Source organism: Eptesicus fuscus, chromosome 19 (assembly GCF_027574615.1).
Source record: "Eptesicus fuscus isolate TK198812 chromosome 19, DD_ASM_mEF_20220401, whole genome shotgun sequence".
NCBI lineage: Eukaryota > Metazoa > Chordata > Mammalia > Chiroptera > Vespertilionidae > Eptesicus > Eptesicus fuscus.
Window position 1 is genome coordinate 1,937,688 of NC_072491.1, and position 19,390 is coordinate 1,957,077.

At 64.1% G+C, this 19,390-nt stretch overlaps 1 protein-coding gene across 1 annotated transcript in view; it reads left to right on the forward strand.

The window, feature by feature from the left end:
- Positions 1-15,647, forward strand: part of KCNK9 (potassium two pore domain channel subfamily K member 9) — a 34,034-nt gene extending 18,387 nt beyond the window's left edge. The window contains exon 2 of the mRNA XM_008156615.3: positions 14,806-15,647. Coding sequence (XP_008154837.1) covers positions 14,806-15,647 — 842 coding nt within the window. The remainder of the gene's footprint in view (positions 1-14,805) is intronic.
- The last annotated feature ends 3,743 nt before the right edge of the window (positions 15,648-19,390 follow it).

The window sequence follows — 19,390 nt, forward strand, 5'->3', positions numbered from 1 at the left end:
CCTCGCTGGGCCTCAGTTTACTCGGATGGGAAGCGGGGGATGACGACACCTTCCTTGCAGGGAGGTCTTGGGGTTGGTGATTGCGAAGCCCCCAGCACAGCTGGGCACCTGTCAGTTCCCTGCCTCCCCGCTGAGGTGACCCCGCCCCGTCATCCTCTCCCCGGGAGTCACCGCCTCTCCTGCCCCTCCCCCCGCCCCCGCCCCCGCCCCGGGTTCTAGAAAATCTGCCTGGTCAGGGTTAGTGAGGGAGCCAGGGAGCCAGCCAGCAGTGTGTCTGGGTGGCTGGAGGCTATTTTGGGAAGGAGGCTTTGTTTTGCTTTGTTTTGTTTTGTTTGCTCCTCGTGATTACGGGAGGTGGCGGCCCTGCCTCTGCTCCTGGACCCGCGAGGGCTGCGCTGCGGGGATGGGAGGGGGAGGCAGCATTCGCTGTGAGATGGACTGTCGACTTCCTGACGACCGAGGCCACACGGTCTGCAGCCCAGCTCGTCACTTGTCACTGTCAGCGTGTTCCCAGGCGGACTGAGCGAAGGCGGGGGCTGGGGGGTGAGGGGGGCGGGGGAGCAGTAAGAAAGCAGGGGGCTCAGATCCTGACACACCAGAATGGTGTTTCCAGCTCTGCCATTTGCCCATGGGTCCACCTTTCCACTCACCAACCCGCCTTCCCCAAACACTTATCCATCCATCCATCCCCTTATCCATCCCCTTATCCATTCATCCGTCCATCCATCCTTCCCCTTATCCATCCCCTTATCCATCCATCCACCCACCCATCCATCCATCCCCTTATCCATCCATCCATCCATCCATCCATGCATCCATCCATCCATCCCTCATCCATCCATCCCCTTATCCATGCATCCATGCATCCATCCATCCATCCATCCATTTACTCACCTGCCCATCCCCTCACCTCTTCATATTCATCCACTCACCTGTCATCCATCCATCTGCCCATCCACCCACCCATCCTGTGAGCACCTGCCCACTCTGGGCCTCCACGTCCCTCAGGGAAGGAGCTGAGCTGGGGGTGAGCTGTGGCCCTCCTGCTCCGAGGCGCGGGTGTGGGGAGGTGGGGCCGGCGAGGCCTTGCTGTGCGGAGCAGAGTTCTCGGGAGGGGGTTCCTGGCCGAGCGGAGCCGAGCGGGCAGGGCCCCGGGGCCTCCGGTGCGGCAGCCCGGACCCCGTGAGCCCATCGCACTGCCGCGTGCACACAGCCGTTCGTGGGTGTGGAGGGGGTTCCCTCCGGCCGTCTGACCGCGTTGTGAGTGTCTGGGCGAGGTGTTTGCGTGTAGTGGATCTTGGCGTCAGGATGGGTGGGATGGCCCTGCCCCCAGGGGCTCACATTCCCGGGGGCCTCAGCTGCCCCGGAAATGTCTGGAGAGAGCAGGAGGAGGGGTGTCCGTGGGCCGTTCTGAGCGTGGGCCCAGAGGACCGGCCTGAAATTGGGAGGAGGGTCTGCCGGGGGGGGGACGGGGACGACTAGGTCAGGCGGGGCTCTGGGTGCGGGGGCTCCATGGGCCTCGAAGCAAACACGGCACGGAGAGCTCAGACACGGAGGTGCTTTCCCGTGAGGCGCAGGTAGAGCCACGTGCGTGTGCGTTATGCTGACACACCGGCCCCCTGGCCACCGCACGCCGCGCTCTCAGAGGAAGGCGCTTACGGAGCGCTGCTGGCCACTGGCCCGTGGGAACCTGCTGGGAGTCAGAGGCGGACTGGCTGGTGGCTTTTGTCCTTGTTCCTCACCATTTCATGCACAGACACGGCACAGCGGGGTGGGCCAGGCCCCCAGGACCGGGCGGGGCCAGGCAGCCAGCTCTGCGCCCCTCCCCTCCGCGTCCACGAAGCATGGAGGACGGACCCGTGTGCGGTGGGGCGGAGGGGGCCCCAGACGGCCCACAGGTGACACAGCACATGGTCCTCCGCACAGGCGCCCCGTGACCTCGGCTTTGTCACCCCGGCCGCCGAGGCCCTGATCCCACCCAGGAGAGAAGGCGGGACGGAGCCCGCCCGGCGCTGCGGCTGTGGCTCCCAGGGCCTGCCGAGCCCGGAGCTCGCCCGTCACGTTGGGCTGCGCAGCGGCGTGTGTTTATGGGCCCGGGAAAGAGCGATCATCACCGCGCGGCACTCCCTCCTGAGAGCTCTTCGGGCCCGACTTCCCCGACTCGGAGGGCAGAGGAAATAACCACTCCATCAGCCTCCAGCTCCCGCCCGCATGGGGCTCCTGCCCTCGGGAAACCCCGGGGTTCCCCCACCCCCCCCCACCGCCCCGTATCAGAGGAAGTCCCTGTGTTCACCAGGAGGACTTCCCTTATCTATTCATCCGTCCATCCCTGCGCCGGAGGCAGGCGACAGGCAGCAGGCCGGGCTGGGGATTGAACCCCGAGCCCCTGGGACAGCCGAGGGGCCGGGAGGGAGGTGCCCAGGTGCACGCGGCCGGCTCACCGTGCCCAGCGGGTTCAGGTGACCACTCTTTTAAATATATTTTATCAATTTCTTACAGGGAGGAAGGGAGAGAGACAGAGAGCTAGAAACGTCGGTGAGAGAGAAACATCGACCAGCTGCCTCCTGCACGCCCCCCACTGGGGATGTGCCCGCAACCAAGGTACGTGCCCTTGACCGGAACCGAACCTGGGACCCTTCAGTCCGCAGGCCGACGCTCTATCCACTGAGCCACACCGGTCAGGGCCGCTCTTTTCTTGTTTAAATACATTTTCAGAGAGGAAGGTGCACTTTGAACGTGTCCACCGAGGGCCTCCGTGGCTCCATTGGAGAGGCCGGCTGTCGCCCTCTGGAGGGCGCTGATACGGACGGGCTATCGCCTCCTGCTGCTCTCAGGGTTCTGTCTTTGCGGTTGACGTCCGTAGCTTAACTCGGGCGTGTCCAGGTGTGGATCTCTCTGTGTTCATCCTACGTGGAATGTGTTAAGCTTCTTTTTCATCACGTTTTGGAAGATGTTGGCCCTTCTTTCCTTAGAAATACTTTCTGCCTTCTTCTGTCCTCTCCTAGAGCGCCAAGGAAATACATGGTTGACCTTTGGTGAGAGTCTCACAGGTCTTGGAGGCTCTGCGCACTTTTTTTTTTAAATTATTTTTTCTTTCTGCTCCTCAGACGGGGGAGTCTGAATTAGGCTCTTTATGCTCCATGATTCTTTCTTCTGTGAGTTCCAACTTGCTGTTCAGCCTCGTCTTGGGTTTTTCATTCCAGTTATTGTACCTCCACGCTCCCGAATTTCTGTTTTACTAGGAATGGTTTCTGTCTCTTCACTGATACTATTTGATGCTTCCCTTTCCCTCTTTATTCTTGGGCCGTATTTATTTACTGGTATTTATAACCGCTGATATAGGATCTCTACGAATTGCTGGCTTTCTGAGGGGCAGCGTCCGTTGACTGCTTTTGGGGCCATACTTTCCTGTGTGTTTGTGTCTTAGACTTTCCTGTTGAAAACTAGATGTTTGAGATGCTATAACATGGCAGCTCTGGACATCAAACTCACCCCCCCACCCGCCCCAGGGTCTGATGCTCTTGCTGCTGCTGCACGTGTGTGTGCTTAGCCGCTCTCCTGGACGGATTCCGTGAAGTCCGTGTTCCTTGTCATGTGTGGTCGGGGGAGTCTCTGCCGGGTTCGCTCAGTGGTCAGCGTGTTGTTGGACAGAGTTTTGCTTAAACGCATTGAGCCAGTAGTTCTCCCCGACTTCGTTACGGGGACCCGTGTGTGTGTATTGGGGTGCACAGTGCTCTGGCAGGCTGTGTGCACGTCCCCCTTCGCCATCACTTCCTGCTCGTGTGGGGGGTCAGGGCCAGCCAGAAGTGATGGGGGGCCGCTCAGTGCGCCCTGGTCATGTGCACAGCCGTGTGTGTGTGCGCGCGTGTGTGTGCGCATGTGTATGTGCGTGCGTATATGTGTGTGCGTGTGTGTGCATGTGCGTGTGTGTGTGTGTGTGTGTGTGTGTGTGTGTGTGTGTCCTTGACTCCCGGGGGCCGGGCAGACCTTCCCAAGGCCCCATCCCCCGCTTTTCTGCCTGAGGTTCGTGGCGGCGTCCCCTGCTCCGCGGGCAGTGCCGCCGCGGCAGCTGCGGGTTAAAAGAATTGCCTCTGTTTCCGGCCAAGGCCCCGGGGGTGTGTTCTCACTGAGCCGCCGAGGGAGGTCGGCGAGGACCGGCCACGGGACGGCTCTCCAGGGGCCGCCTCTGCCCGTCCCCGCGGCGGGGCTGCGGGTCCACAGCCCGGTCCTGGGCTGCTGGCCGGGGAGGCGACCCGGCGCCGGGGTCAGGGAGCGTGAGCAGGACCAGCGGAGACGTCCCGCGTCCCGCTCTGCCTGACACGTGGCGCTCTCCCCTGAGCAGACCCTTCACGGGGCAGGGCCTGCTCTCGTCCCTTCCAGAATTTGAAAGCCGGTTGGGACACGGCCTGCTGCTGCCCGGGCTTCTGCGGAGAGGGGTCCTGGGGCCGCCCCTCGCTGTGCCCACCGCGGGCTGCCCGTCGGGGAGTGCTGTGACGCGGAAGCACATGGAGGGGGGGTCCAGGAGAGGGGGTGGGGTCTGCGGTGCGGACGGAGGGGACCGAGCAGCAGGGAGAACGGAGACTGCTCCCGCCCCAGCACGGCCAGCCCCTCGCCCGCCTGGAGGACTCCACCCGGCCGCCACCTGCGTCTCCCCAGCGTGAGGGCAGCCGGGGCGGCGGGGTCGCGGCGATGAGCATCGGAGTCTCAGGGTCGCCACTCCCGGGCTGTGTGACCTCTCTGAGCACGGCCTGCTCCGGGAAGACGGGGTGCAGGGCCCCCAGCAGCTGCGGGAGGAAGGTTCCGTTGGACGGCCCGCCCGCCCAGAGGGAACGGCGAAGGGTCCCGGTCGCTTTGGCGTCTCTCAGGGTGCAGACCCAGGTCTGGCGCTGCGTTGGTTTCCGGCTTTTTCTGGGTCTTTTTTTTTTTTTTATATATTTTATTGATTTTTTACAGAGAGGAAGGGAGAGGAATAGAGAGATAGAAACATCGATGAGAGAGAAACATCGACCAGCTGCCTCCTGCACAGCCCCCACTGGGGATGTGCCCGCAACCAAGGTACATGCCCTTGACCGGAATCGAACCTGGGACCCTTCAGTCCACAGGCCGACGCTCTATCCACTGAGCCAAACCGGTTTCGGCTTTTCTGGGTCTTGATCACCGATGGAGACCCCCGGATACCCCCGGGTCCCTGCTGGCCGGCTTAGCTGAAGAAATGATGGCCCGTCTCCTTGAAGCGGATGAAGAATTAAGGATGACGAGTGTGGAGGGTCCGTGTGGGCACTGCCACGGCCTGAACGTGTCCTTTTAGGTGGAGAACAGATGGCTATGGATGGCGTCCGTGAGCTCGCTGGGGCCCGGGGCGGTTTTGGGAGAGGGTGGCACGGGCTGGGGCCGCCTCTGGGCTGGGGTGCAGGTGGGTGTCTCCGGCCTCTCCCCAGGGGCAGGCGCTGCTCCCACGACGAGCAGGCCGTAACCCGGAGCGTCTGAGGAGCAGAAGGTGGACGAGGGAAGTGGTGGAGGCCCAGGAGAGGCGGGGAGGAGGCGGTGGGCGGAGTGTCCGTCTCTGAGGTTCAGGCTTTGGTCTGGAAGGTTAGGTGACTCGCCAAGGTCACGCGCCGAGCCGGGGAGGAGGCGGTGTGGGTGCGGGACTGGTCTGTTCGGAGAGTAAGGACGGCGATAAGGAGCGTGCGCTTCCCCACGGAGATGCTCCGGCGGACAGGGCGGCCGTGGGCGCCGAGGGTGCAGGGACTCACCCTGTGGAGGGCGCGCTCGGGGCCGGCATGGGTCCTCCCTGTGTGGCTGTAGGAGACCGGGAATCAGCGGGGCTTTGCCGCCAGGGGCCCTGTGGGCCGCCCAAACCCCAGGGGACCTGCCCAGGTCCCCCCTCCCACCAGGCGCCGAAACGGGTGCCGGACCCAGAGCCCAGCTCCAGTCGGGGCCGCGGCTCCGCCCCCCACCCGTTTGGTGGCTGTCACGCACACGCCAGGCCCGCTCCAGGTTCTGACCCTGAGCGTCAGGGCCGGGCCCAGAATCTGCATGCTGACCGGTCCCCCAGGGAACCCCCTGAACGCCCCGGTGCCGCACCTCGGGGAACCCTGGGCTTGGGGGGTGAGTGCCGGCACCTCACCAGGCAGGGCTTCTGCAGGAGGCGGGGGGCCCGGGCTGGCGGGGGAGAGGCCCACCGTGTGGACTCGGGTGCTCGGCCCCGGCTGCGTGCCTCACACACAGGGTCCCCGGGCGTGGAGAGGCGGTGGGGTCCTCTGCCTGTGACAGAGGAGGAAACTGAGGCTCACCGGGCAACGTGACTCAGTCAGATGACGCTGTGAGGCCCTGAGCCCCACGTCAGGCCAGTGCAGGGCCCCCCGCTGTCCCCTCCGTCCCCAGGGCGGCGCTGGGACAGGCTCTCCTGCCACACGCTGGTCAGACTCCTGCAGGCCTCTGGGGGGACAGCAGTGCCTGGGGGGACGAGTGGGGAGGGGGTTCGGTTCCACTGCAGCTGTGGCTCATCCTCCCCCGAGGATGTTTCCCATTGATCTTTAGAGAGAGGGAGAGAGAGACACAGAGAGAAACATCGGTGTGAGAGAAACGCATCGATGGGCTGCCTCCTGCACGAGCCCTGACCAGGGCCCCAGGCCTCAACCGAGGCATGTGCCCTTGACCCGAATGGAACCCGGGACCCTTCGGTCCACAGGCCGACACTCTATCCACTGAGCCACACCGGCCAGGGCCCCGCTGCCGGTGCTGAGGGCCTGCTGCACGCACTTGACCTGTGAGGCCATTTCCCGCCAGCCCCGGGCTCTGAGGAGGACGGTCCGTCGCCGATGGCGGCCTGTCGGTTTGGTGCCGACGCAGCGGTTTCTGCGCACCGGGCGCTGCTGGCCGGGGTTCCTGAGCTTTGCCAGGTGGCCCCGGGAGCCCTCCGCCGCCCCAGCAGCAGGACCAGCCTCGTTCTCACGTGACGGGGAAACTGAGTCAGAGGGGACGGCGACCTTCCCGTGGGCGAAGCCCAGTTCTCCCCCCAGGCCGGTCCCTGGGCACCTGGGCCGGGGCCTCCCCGAGGCCGGCATTGGGAGTCCCCGGAGGAACTGGGGCCTCTCCTGCAGCAGCCGCACCTCGGTTCCTGGGGGGGCGGGGGGGGGGCTGGGCGTGCGGAGCCGGTCCTGGAGGAGAGCCGGCCGTGCGGTGGCCAGTCCGCTCCCCCTGCAGGACGGCGGCCCGCGGTCCGGCTGCCCCTGCCCGGCGCGAACAGCTCCGGTGCGAACAGCTCTGGGACACCGAGCTGCTGGCGAGACAGATGCAGGGCCGCCCTCCGGCCCCGGGGCCATTCCTCACCCGCAGGCGGCGGGGCGGCCGCCTTAATGAAAGGGCTGCGGCTCCGAGAGGGGGCGAGGCCCGTCCCATTTGCAAACGCCTCCTGCAGCCGGAGGGAGGCCGCGGCCGGCTCTCCCCCGCGGGCACGGGTGGGTGGCCGGGCGCCTCCCTTCTCCTCCGATGCTGAGCCCAGGGCTGCGGGGGACCGCCTGTCTGTGCCTCAGTTTCTCATCTGTGGCCTGAGGTGCTGACAGGACGCCCAGCTCTGTGCCCACTTCTCTCAGGCCCCTTCCTCCGTGGCGGGAGGTCCGGGGAGCTCCTTAGATGCAGAGTCCCAGGCCCCAGACCTGCCGACTCAGGACCTGCCCGTCACGCGACACCAGCTGACCCCACCCGTGAGCCGTGTTGGGAAGCAGGGCTTCCGACGCCACCGATGCCACCGTCACCCAGGAGCCAGGGACCTGGTGGAGAGAATCACTGAGCGGCTGCCTCCTGCACGCCCCCCACTGGGGATGGAGCCCGCAACCCGGGCATTGCCCTGATCGGGAACCGAACCATGACCCCTGAGCCACGCCGGCCGGGCTCACTCTCCATTCTCACGGCCCCATTGCCTTTGGCCTCCCCAGCCCTGTTGACCGCCCCCCCCCCCCGGCTTGAACCACACATTTCACAGCTGAGGATGCCAGGCGTGGTGCCAGGCCTCCTGCCTCCGGGTCATGGAGATCCCGGTGTGCCCAGGGGCCTCTGGGAGTTCAGAGCGAGGCCAGGGAGCCCTCCTGGGAGGTGGCGTTGCGGCTGGGCCCTGAGTGAGGGCAGGAGAGGTCTGAGCAGAGCTGGGCACCTGGCAGACCAGGGCAGGGCCGTGGGGCCGACGGGGTGTGACCCCCCTCGGAGCCAGCCAGGGCTCTCTGTCCCCCGCCGGGTCTCCGGTGTGAACCCTGCCTTCTCCCTCCCGGGCACTCCACGGCGAAGGAGCCCTCAGGGACCCCCCGCGGCAAACAGGAAGGAGCCGCGAGCTAGCACCTTCACCTTGGCTCCCTGCTTTGACCGGAAGGATCCGTTGTTGGGGAGCGGGCGTGCCGTGACTGGACTGAGGCTCCCTCGTCCTGCGGACACGTCTCAGAAGTCGGCCAGACCTCACACGATCCCCATGGGCTTCCTTTTAGATGTGGCTGGGCTTCCCCACGTCCCCCGGTAGTGTCTTTGGGGGGCGGGGTATACACTGTGAGTGGAGGGAAGGAAAGGAGAACGGAAGAGGGAGGGGAATTTATTGGGGGGGGGGGTGGCGGAGACCAGAGGAGACACAGGCTTCCATCGGGGCCCCCACAAACCTCGTCTGCAGGGTCCCGGGCGGGCGGGCAGCAGGGACAGGGCCGGAGCCCCGCTGGGGCCTAGGAAGGCCACAGTTCGCCCCGTTTCTGACGCAGGCCACGGCGCTAACACCGCGCACCTTGCAAAGGGCGGTCCCGCCTCCCTGAGAGGGAGGGACTCAGGGAACCCCGCATCACAGCTCTGCGCCCTCCACGACTGTTGGCGGTCACCGCCACCGCCACCGCCACCGCCACAATATGGTTGTGATGGTGATGTTTTGCCAGTGCTGCCGTCGGTGGACGCTAACTTCTGGGCGGAGACGGTCCACTAGCACGTCATCTCCGAGGGGGTGAATGGCTCTCCCCCCGGTTTGAATGGGGTCCCGGGGCAGCGTGGGCTGTGGCCGGTGCGGCAGGCCTGGTGGGTCCGCAGTCCCCCGAGCTCCCGCCAGAGGGCGCCCTTGCACCTCCCGTCCCTGACGCGAGTGGCAGGAGGCGCTTTCGCGATGGGCCTGGAAAACGGAGGCTGTGGGCTTGAACCTCATTTCCGCCCATTAAGCTCTTCGTTGGCCGCACAGGAGCCTCAGCCAAAGCGAGTTCATCTGGTGGATGGAGGATTTCCCAGGGCACGGCTCCATGCTGCTGTGGTTCCCAGCCGCAGAGAGGGGGGGCTGGGGGCTGGGAGGGCCTGGGAGGGGCCGTGTCTGGAGGCCCAGCGCCTGCTGGCTGTCTCCCTCAGAGAGCTGACCCTGGTGGGTGCCTCGTTGGAGCCCCAGCAGCTGGCAGCCGTGAGAGATGGGGCTCGTCACCAGCTCCGGAGGCGGAAACGGGCTGCCCCCCACCCCCACCTGCTGCTCGGAGGGCTCAGCGGGGAGGCCCTGGGCCAGGCCCTTCCCCACGCTCCTGCCGGCTCCGATCTCAGACCTGCACCCTCCGGTGGCTGCACGCAGGGCCGAGGGTGGGCTGGAGCCTCAGCGTTCTCCCCTGTGAGATGGGGTGGCGTTCCCCTCGGGGATGGTGGGAAGGGGCCTCAGTCTACCCAGAACGGCCCTGCCCCCCGGGCGTGGCCCTCCTCCGTTCTGTCGGGCAGGCGGACCTCGGCCGATGGGGGAGGCGGTCCGAGGGCCATGTCACCTCTTGTCGCCTTGATTTGTGCATCTGTGAAATGGAACCACCTGTGGGCTCAGTGACGGGTGGGGGGAGGTGAAGGGGGGCTGGGTGGGGGGGAGCCCGGCGTTCGGTGGGGCTCGCTGAGCCCCCCTCTGCTGCACCCCCTGCCTTACCCCAGCCCCTCCCGCTCTCCCCCTTCCCTCCCTGTCATTTCGGGATACCTCTGCTTTAGACAAACAGATGGTCTGCTTTGTCTTGTTTTGTCTGCCCTGTGCCACATGAAGAAATGTTTAATTAGACACCGATTAGATCCCACATTTCCAAACTCCGTCTCCCCGCTTCTCTGAAATCAGGACATGGGCCGCCCTGGCCCGCAGCCCTCGTTGCAGGTTGCCTGGCCCCCGCCGGCCTCCGTCTGCCCACAGCCCTGCTCCCCTCACCTGCCGGGCTCCCCCCACCTCCGTGGACAGGCCGGGTGGCTCCCGTGAGAGACCTCGTGGGGTGCAGGGGTGTTTGCGTTGCGAAGTGCTTTGTTGCCCACACAGACGGCTGCTCTTTCTTCGCAGCCACGCCGAGGCGTCGGGCTTGCTGAGCCTTAATCAATTGCAATCAAAACACTGGCTGAAGCCAGAAGATTTCGTGGGAGCCCATCGGAAAGCCTGCGGGGGGCTGACGCGGCTGGGCTCAGACGCGGGGCGGAGCCGTGTCCCCACCTCAGGGCGTTCTCCGTGGCGGGCACCTCTGTGGCGGGTGCTGAATGACCCCGGGGCTCGGCCATCACCTCCTGGGTCCCTTCAGTTCCCGCAGGAAAGCCCACCAGCCCGTTGGTTCCGGGCGGGGCTGGAGACCCAATCAGAGCCCACGAGACACATCGCCCCCTGCCCCCCAAAGGGGTGAGTGAAGGCTGGGTCCTGGGGGGTCCTGTGGTGAGGAGGGGGGAGCTGGCCAGGGCGGCCGCACCCGGGCGCCCGTTTCAGATGAAAGAGCGAATGCAGGAAAGCGTGGTCACCTTCACCCGACTCTCTTTTTAAAAAACGTGTATTTTTATTGATGTCAGACAGGAAGGGAGAGGGAGAGAAACAGCAGTGATGAGAGAGCATCATGGATCGGCTGCCTCCTGCACGCCCCCTACTGGGGACTGAGCCCAAAACCCAGGCGTGAGCCCTGACCGGGAATTGAACTGTGACCTCCTGGTTCATAGGTCAACGCTCAACCACTGAGGCCGGGCACACCTGAGTCTTAATAATCATGTGTAGCTCCTCTGGAAACCTGAATAGGGCCCGATGGGGCAGGGGGAGGGGAGGGGCGGGGAGGGGGCGAACCCCAGGACCAGCAACAACACAGAGCTGCCCGGAGCCTGGGAGGTAGGTCCCCAACCTGTGGCGGGGCTCTGCGCTGGGAACGGCCAGCAGGTGGGCGCTCCCCAAAGCCCTCAGCGGCCTCCCTTCCTCGGCCTCCCTCCTCCTGGGGCAGGCTGAGCCGGAGCTGACCCAGGCTGAGCCGGAGCTGACCCAGGCTGAGCCGGAGCTGACCCAGGCTGAGCCGGAGCTGACCCAGGCTGAGCCCGGAGCTGACCCAGGCTGAGCCCGGAGCTGACCCAGGCTGAGCCGGAGCTGACCCAGGCTGAGCCGGAGCTGACCCAGGCTGAGCCGGAGCTGACCCAGGCTGAGCCGGAGCTGACCCAGGCTGAGCCGGAGCTGACCCAGGCTGAAGTGGGAGCCGGCCAGGAAGCCTGGGGGCCAGGGCGGCTCTCCTCCCACCTCCCTCCCCGTGCCACCCTGAGTCATTCCTTAATGCGATTTGTGCCTATTGAACTCCTACCAGCGCCAAGACCTCACATGCGCTTTATAAATATTTCATTCTCTTCCGGCAGTGAATTTGCTGAAGCCCGAAGGCCCAGGTGGCCAGCTCCTGCCCCCTCCCCCGCCCCTCCCCCTGCCCCCTCCCCCGTCCCCTCCTCCGCCCCGGCAGCTGTGGGCGGGAGGAGCCAGTCCTACCACCCACACCTGGCACCGGCCTTCCAGCTGCTTCCATTGCGGAGCGGGGAGCCGGGAGCCAGGGAGCCGGGAGCTGGGGAGCAGGGAGCCGGGCTGCAGGGAACTTGGCAGAAGAAGATGGGGCGGCCTGGGGAGAGGGGGACGGACCGGGCATGGTCCCTGTGGGACTCAGGACTCAAACCCGCTGGCCTTGTCCACGAATGTGCAGCACCCCGGTGGGAATTCACAGCTGGGGGATCGCCGCCCGAGGGGGCATCGGGGCAGCTTAGGAGGGGCCTGGCCTTCTCGGGCTCCGGGCGGCCAGAGGCAGCGGGAGTAAGCTGCGTGCGAGTCTGGTGCCTCCATGTCCCCTCGCTACTCTGCTCCACCCGCGCCTCATTCCCGCAGCTCCCGGGCACCGTGGCTCTGCGGGAAGGACCGGGCTGCCTCCGTGTGCCAGGCAGGAGCCTGATGGGTGCCGGATGTGCGTGTGGCTCACGGCGCCGTCTCGGCAGATCCCGTGAGCAGAGGGGATGAGCGGTGCGTCAGGCGGGGACTTCGCAGGACACAGCACCCTCCGTGGGAGCAGTGACTGACCCGGCTCTTTAGAAACTCGTCTGGGACGCGGCAGACACGGTCCCCGGAGCCCTCAGCGCCTCCCTGGCTCTGGCCTCCTCCCGGGCGGGCTGTCCATTGGATGCTCCACTGGGAGCCCGAGGGCCACTGGGACCCATGTAGGCTAGCCTCCTGGCTGGGAGCAGGGAGCGGGGTGCCTCCTGGCTGGGAGCAGGGAGCGGGGTGCCTCCTGGCTGGGAGCAGGGAAGAGGGGTGCGTCCTGGGTGGGGAGCAGGGGAGAGGGGTGCCTCCTGGGTCGGGAGCAGGGGAGAGGGGTGCCTCCTGGGTGGGGAGCAGGGGAGAGGGGTGCCTCCTGGGTCGGGAGCAGGGGGAGAGGGGTGCCTCCTGGGTGGGAGCAGGGAAGAGGGGTGCCTCCTGGGTGGGGAGCCGGGGGAGAGGGGTGCCTCCTGGCTGGGAGCAGGGAGAGGGGTGCGTCCTGGGTGGGGAGCCAGGGGAGAGGGGTGCGTCCTGGGTGGGGAGCCAGGGGAGAGGGGTGCGTCCTGGGTGGGGAGCAGGGGGAGAGGTTGCGTCCGGATGGGAACGCTGAAGGTCGCCTGCTCAGCCTGCTCTTGCCCGGGAGGCGTGGCACGGCCTGCAGCTTGTCCCTCACTGGCGTGGGAACCGACCTGTGGCCAGACCGCAGGAGGGGGAGGCCCTCAGCTTTGGGGTGTCCTCGCTCACACTGGCTCACACGCGTGTCTCGCGAAGGGACGTCCTCGCTGTCACGGCCCCGTGAGCTGTGCTGTGCGGCGTCCGGGGACCAGGCGCTCTTCTGAGGCGAGTGTGGCGGCGGCAGGAGGGCTGACGAAGCCCAGCTCAGCTGCCCAGGCGTACACCGTCCCTGCGGGGAGCTGACTGCTGAGCATTGCTGACTGCAGGGGGTTTCGGGGAGGCCCGGGCCCCTGGGGTGCAGTGTTTGAGCCAGAAAAGGCTGGACTGGCTTCCACCAGTGCGCACATCCCATAGGGCCGTGGGCTAACGTTACCACCGTGCGCACTTTCCAACACCCCCTGCTCCACATCCACTGGCCTCTGTAGCAGCCGCACAGGCGGGCTCCGTGGAGGTGCAGTGGGTCCCCACCCCGCATGGGCGTAAATACACACCCTCGCGTTTGCCGAGGCGTGCTTCATTCTCTCCTGAGCCCAGTCTCCGTCTGCATCTTCTCCTTCCAGGCAGAAGAACTTCCTTTATTTTTAAAATATATTTTTATTGATTTCAGAGAGGGAGGGGAAGGGAGATAGAAACACCAGTGATGAGAATCATTGACCGGCTGCCTCCTGCACGCCCCCCACTGGGGCTCGAGCCTGCAACCCGGGCATGTGCCCTTGGCTGGAATCGAACCCAGGACCCTTCAGTCCACAGGCCGACGCTCCATCCACTGAGCCACACCAGCGCGGGCAAAACTTCCTTTGGGAGTCATGCCATGCAGATCGGCTGTTAGCAAATTTTCCTTAATCTGAAAATATAATTTGCTTTCACTCTTAAAGGTATTTTCTCTGCATAGACAAGTCTGGGTTAACAGCCTTTTTCAAAAAGCTCTTAAAGGTGCGATTCCACCGTTTGCTGGCCTCCACTGTTTGTGACTGGAAGTCAGCAGAACTCCAACAGCCGTGTCCCTGTGTGTGACACCTCGTTTCTCTCTGGCTGCTTTCAAGCTTTTCTCTCTTTGGTTTTCAGCAGTTTCCCTCGGACGCGTGGCTTTCTTTGTATTTATCCTGCTTGGGGTTCACGCAGCTTCTTGAATCTGTACACTCGGGTACTTTACCCGATTTGGCTGCATCCTTACCTTTTGGTCTTAGTCTCTCTTTCCCTTCTATGATGCCTTTCGTTATGGCCCGGCAACTGTCTGAGGCGCTGCCTGTTTATTGTTTCTGCGTTCCTCTCTGTCCTTCAGATCGGGCGGTTTCTCTTGGTACGTGCTTGCTCTGCCTTTAATAAAGCGGCAGTGGGCGACAGGCGTGAGCCCCGAGCCTGGCCCGCCACGCGCAGCGTTCTGCGGCGGCTCACCGTCCATGCTGGCCCACGGAGGGCATGTTAGTCTTCTACGTCGGGCTTGATACCTTTGCAGTGTTCTCCATAGCAAATGGGCTGTTTTTCTTTTTTTAAAAAACTTTTGTGTTGCTCTAAGAAGAACCGTGAAATGGCTCCCAAACTTTTCTTCCTCTCCCAACAGAATTGCTGCAAATCACCCCCGCCACCCCCCCCCCCAGGCTTCAAAGGACGTCTCCCCACTGATTCCTCCGACCCCTCTTCCCCCTCCCTTCAGGATCCGGCCCCCTACCTGTCTGCATTGGTTGTCTCTCTTCTCTAACCCTAACCCTGTCCCCCTCCAACCTCCCCCCGTCATGGGGGTGTCCCAACCCCCTCCCAAGGACACTCCCCAGCCCCTCCCCATTGAAATGCCCCCAAGCCCGACCCCCCTCCCCGTCCCACCTCACGGGCCCTCGGGTCACTGGCTCTCCCTGTGCTCTCTCCCTCCCCAGGTTACGGGCACGCGGCCCCCGGCACGGACGCGGGCAAGGCCTTCTGCATGTTCTACGCGGTGCTGGGCATCCCGCTGACGCTGGTCATGTTCCAGAGCCTGGGCGAGCGGATGAACACCTTCGTGCGCTACCTGCTGAAGCGCATCAAGAAGTGCTGCGGCATGCGCAACACGGACGTGTCCATGGAGAACATGGTGACGGTCGGCTTCTTCTCCTGCATGGGCACGCTGTGCATCGGCGCGGCCGCCTTCTCGCAGTGCGAGGACTGGAGCTTCTTCCACGCCTACTACTACTGCTTCATCACGCTCACCACCATCGGCTTCGGCGACTACGTGGCGCTGCAGACCAAGGGCGCGCTGCAGAAGAAGCCGCTCTACGTGGCCTTCAGCTTCATGTACATCCTGGTGGGGCTGACGGTCATCGGCGCCTTCCTCAACCTGGTGGTCCTCAGGTTCCTGACCATGAACAGCGAGGACGAGCGGAGGGACGCCGAGGAGCGGGCGTCCCTGGCCGGGGCCCGGAACAGCATGGCCATCCACGTGCCCGAGGAGGCGCTGCGGGGCCGGGCGCGCTGCAAGGCGGACGGGGACCTGCAGTCCGTGTGCTCCTGCTCCTGCTACCGGCCGCAGGGCCGCGCGGGGGGCCGGCCCGCGGGCCACCAGAACTCCTTCGGCGCCCAGCTCGGCCCGCAGTACTTCCACTCCGCCTCCTACAAGATGGAGGAGATCTCGCCCAGCACACTGAAGAACAGCTTCTTCCCGTCGCCCACCAGCTCCGTCTCGCCGGGGCTGCACAGCTTCACGGACGTGCACAGGCTCATGCGCCGGCGGAGGTCCATCTAGCGGGGGCGGGGCGGGGCGGGCCGCGGCGGAAGTCGTCCCCTGTCACGTCACGTCCCATTGGCCCCTCTCGTCTTGGTGTTAGTTTTTATTTTTGATTTTTGTTGATGTCAGAGCGGAAGGGAGAGGGAGAGGGAGATGGGAACATCCGTGATGAGAGAGAATCATGGACCGGCTGCCTCCTGCACGCTCCACACTGGGGAGCGAGCCCGCAGCCCGGGCCTGTGCCCCGACCGGGAATCGAACCCCGACCTCCTGGTTCATCGGTGGTGTCCTTTGTTTATTTATTCGCCGTTCTCAGTCGGAGTCGCACCGTCATCGTCATTACTTCCGGTCCTTCCTTCCGTCTCGGTTTCCTTTCTCCCCCCTCTCCAGCCGGACGGAGCCCGCCCAGCCCTCCTCGGAAACGCGCATCTGAGCATGAAGCATGGGTTCCCTCCTTCCTGACCAGCGACACATGCCTTACATCTCTCCCCGGCCCTGCGCCGGCCTCCCAGGACAGTGTGACCCCAAGGCTGCGGGACAGAGCTAGGGTGCCCGGCCCGGAGCTGCACCGGGCGAGAGCCTCGCGCCCGCCCACAGGGCGTCCCCCCGGGCGCCGCTCCTTCCTCCCCAGGGAGGGGGTGGCTGTGTGTGCGCGTGTGTGCCTGTGTGTGCGTGTGTGTGTGTGCGTGTGTGTGTGTGTGTGTGTGTGTGCGTGTGTGCCTGCGTGTGTGTGTGTGTGTGTGTGTGCCTGCGTGTGTGCGTGTGTGTGTGTGTGTGCGTGCGTGTGTGTGTGTGTGTGTGTGCCTGCGGGCGCCGTGCGGCGTGGAGGAAGCACAGGTATTCATTTCTTTTCTCCATCCCACAATTTTGCTAATAGCCTGCTTTTGGCTGCTTCCAAACAACCCAGGAAAACAAAGCCCACGAGGTTTTTGATTTATCATCGTGCCGAGCCCAGCATGTTCCGCGAGCAGCCTTCATCCCCGATGCGTCATGCCCAGACTTCCAAAACGCTCGGTTCTAAATTACATTAACTTACGTTTAGGGGGCGGGGTGGGTGGGCACGGCGACAGGGACCATTTTAGCTTGCCAGTTAAAAACCCTTTTTTTAAAGCATGCACTCTGTTAAACCGTACGCATTCTGCACACAAGGGAAGACCCTCGGTGGGACCACCCGAAGGCACTCGTGCTGTCACTTTATCAGACACGTTTCGTTTTATCATCTCAGTTCTGACGGTTGACCGTGCGGCTGGCAGCGTCGGGTAAAGCGGGAAGTGTGGGGACGGTAGACCGTCAGCGCCGTCTTGTCTCTGTGACGATGGTGGGGATGGCCGTCCGTGCAGCAGCCGCCGAGGGAGGAAGGGGTACGGTTTGGGGTGCGTGGATGTGAGGGGGCACCAGGAGGTCGGTGTGGGTTCTTTTCCGGATTCAGAACAAAAAGACAGGGCGTTCCTCGTTAAAAACCCTCGCCCTCTGGGCATGCGGGTCCCAGGAAGGAGCGTCTCTGACGGCGTGTGACCTTCGGGTGGGTCTCAGGAAGGGGGAGGCAAGGGGCCGCGGCTCGGCCTGCTGGGAGAAGGGGGAGGCTCCCGCTCCGGCTCCCGGTGAAGATGGGCTTTGGCGGGATGGCTCGCAAGGTGCCGGGAGCCCCCGGGGATCCTGGGAAGAGGAAAGCTACCCGGTTTCTTAAAGGAGACATCACCACATGCCGCCAGTCCCAAGCCTCAGGCCCACAGGACTGAAACCCAGCACTCAAGACCCCTCTGGACAGGCACGCACTCCATGCTACATCCATGCTACATCCGTGTTACATCCATGTTAAACACGGCCCCTTGTGCAGGGCACAGGGCTGGGAAGGACCTCAGACGCTCTGGGCCGCACGGGACAGATCTGTCTTCAAGGTCTGTCTGTACTCGCTCGTGTCTAATATTATTTTTTAAACGTCAGGGCTCCAAAGTCTGTGCAGAGAGGAGAAACAGTTGCTCTTTTTGCATCTCCCCTCCTGGGAGCGGCCGCTGGCTGCCGGGGTTGCAGGGCGAGGCGTCCGCGGAGCGCGCTGAGCTGTGCCGGCGGCTCCTGAGAACCTGGGTCAGCGAGGCCCTCGGAGGTAGGGGGGTGGTGCATGGGCCCATCAGGACTTGGCCTGGGTGTCTGGTCAGCGGCCACAGCTGAAGGTTGAGCCACCAAAACAGAAACCCCAGAGTCATTGACTTGGCAGGTCCTGGGAGCTGGGGAGAGGGAGAGGGAGCGGACAGTGTCACACCAACAGGGGCCTCGTCAGGAACCAAAGCCCCGGGCGTAAATGCGTTTCCTGCGGCTCTTTCTCGGCCTCACCTTGGTAGAGGCAACAACAAAAATAAAAAGAATCAATGACCGTGATGTCCTCCCCTAAACTTTCTATTTCACGAATTCCAGATTTACAGAGAAGCAGAGCGAGCGGTAGGAGGGACTCCTGTGGCCGCTCCCCCCACTCCCCAGCCTCCGTCACGTTGCCTCCGTGGCTGCCTCCTCTCCCGCCGCCCCGCCCCACGCACACTCAGGAATTTGGAGGATGGAGGGATGCGTGCCACCTTAAGGCGGTGCCACCAAAGAGAAAACTGGTCTCAGATAACAGTGCCAGTATCCCCCTAGAAACAAGTTTCACACAGCAGCATTTATTATCTAAAATACAGCCCATCTGCACAGCGCCCCAATTGTCCCCCAAAATGTCCCGCAGAGCTGTAGGTGGGTCTGAGACAACCCGAGACGGGCTGGCACATTGTGCTGCCCTGCCCTGCCCCACCCCGCCCTGCCCCGCCCCGCCCTACCCCCCCGCCCCGCCCGGGACGCTGGACGTTCTTCCTCACGCTTTTGTGTTGACCACGTTGCCCTTTGGAAGAGTCTGGCGCCATCTTGCGGGATGGCCCGTGAGCCGCTTGGGCTCCCTCCGGTTGAGGAGTTTTAGGCAAGAACACAAGGGCCAGTGATCGATGCGTTTGATGTGGCCGTTTCCCCGGAGACCCCGCGATGGCCTCTCCTTGTGGACCAGTGTGTCGTGTGCAACGCCCTCCCCTGTGAGAGATGCCCCCTGACGCTGCAGCAGCGGTGCCCACGCGGCCCTGGACGCCGGGTCTCCTCGCCAGAGCTCACTGCTGCTTTCGAGTTCCCACTTGATCTCCCTTCTGTGCTCCGCATCAGCAGTCTGTCCCCCGAACACCTGGGGGGTGGGTGTGGTTGGCTATGAACACACACAGCATGGGCAGGCTTTCCTGGACTGGACAGCTGGGGGCAGATGCCGCCCAGCAGGGGTTTTGTAAGGGTCCCTGGAAGCCGGTCGGGGCACATGGGCACCAGCAGCTCCTAGTGAGGGCAGGGTGCCAGCCCTTGCTGTCATTAGTGATCACAGCCTCCACGCTTGATTCGCAGTACCGTGGGCAGTAGGGCTAGCTTTTGTGGCCGCCGTCTCGGAGATACTTTCTCTGGCAGGTTCTACGTGACAAACTCGGTCTGACAGCATAAAGCAGTCCCCCTGAGTGGCCTCGTAACCCTCCATTTTGATCAAGGAAATACATCCATGCAGAGTCCCACCTCTGAGCCTTTGCCGGCGCTGTTCCACCTGGAAGGCGCCCTGCTGCTTTTCAGCCTGGAGGCGTGGGGAGCATCTCTCCCATCCTGCCAAAGCCTCCCTGGCCCCAGGGCCTTGCCTCGGGGCGCTCATCGCTGTCATCAGGGCCGTCTTAACTCCAGGGGGAGCCCCGCCCACCCCTGGAATCCATGCACATCCC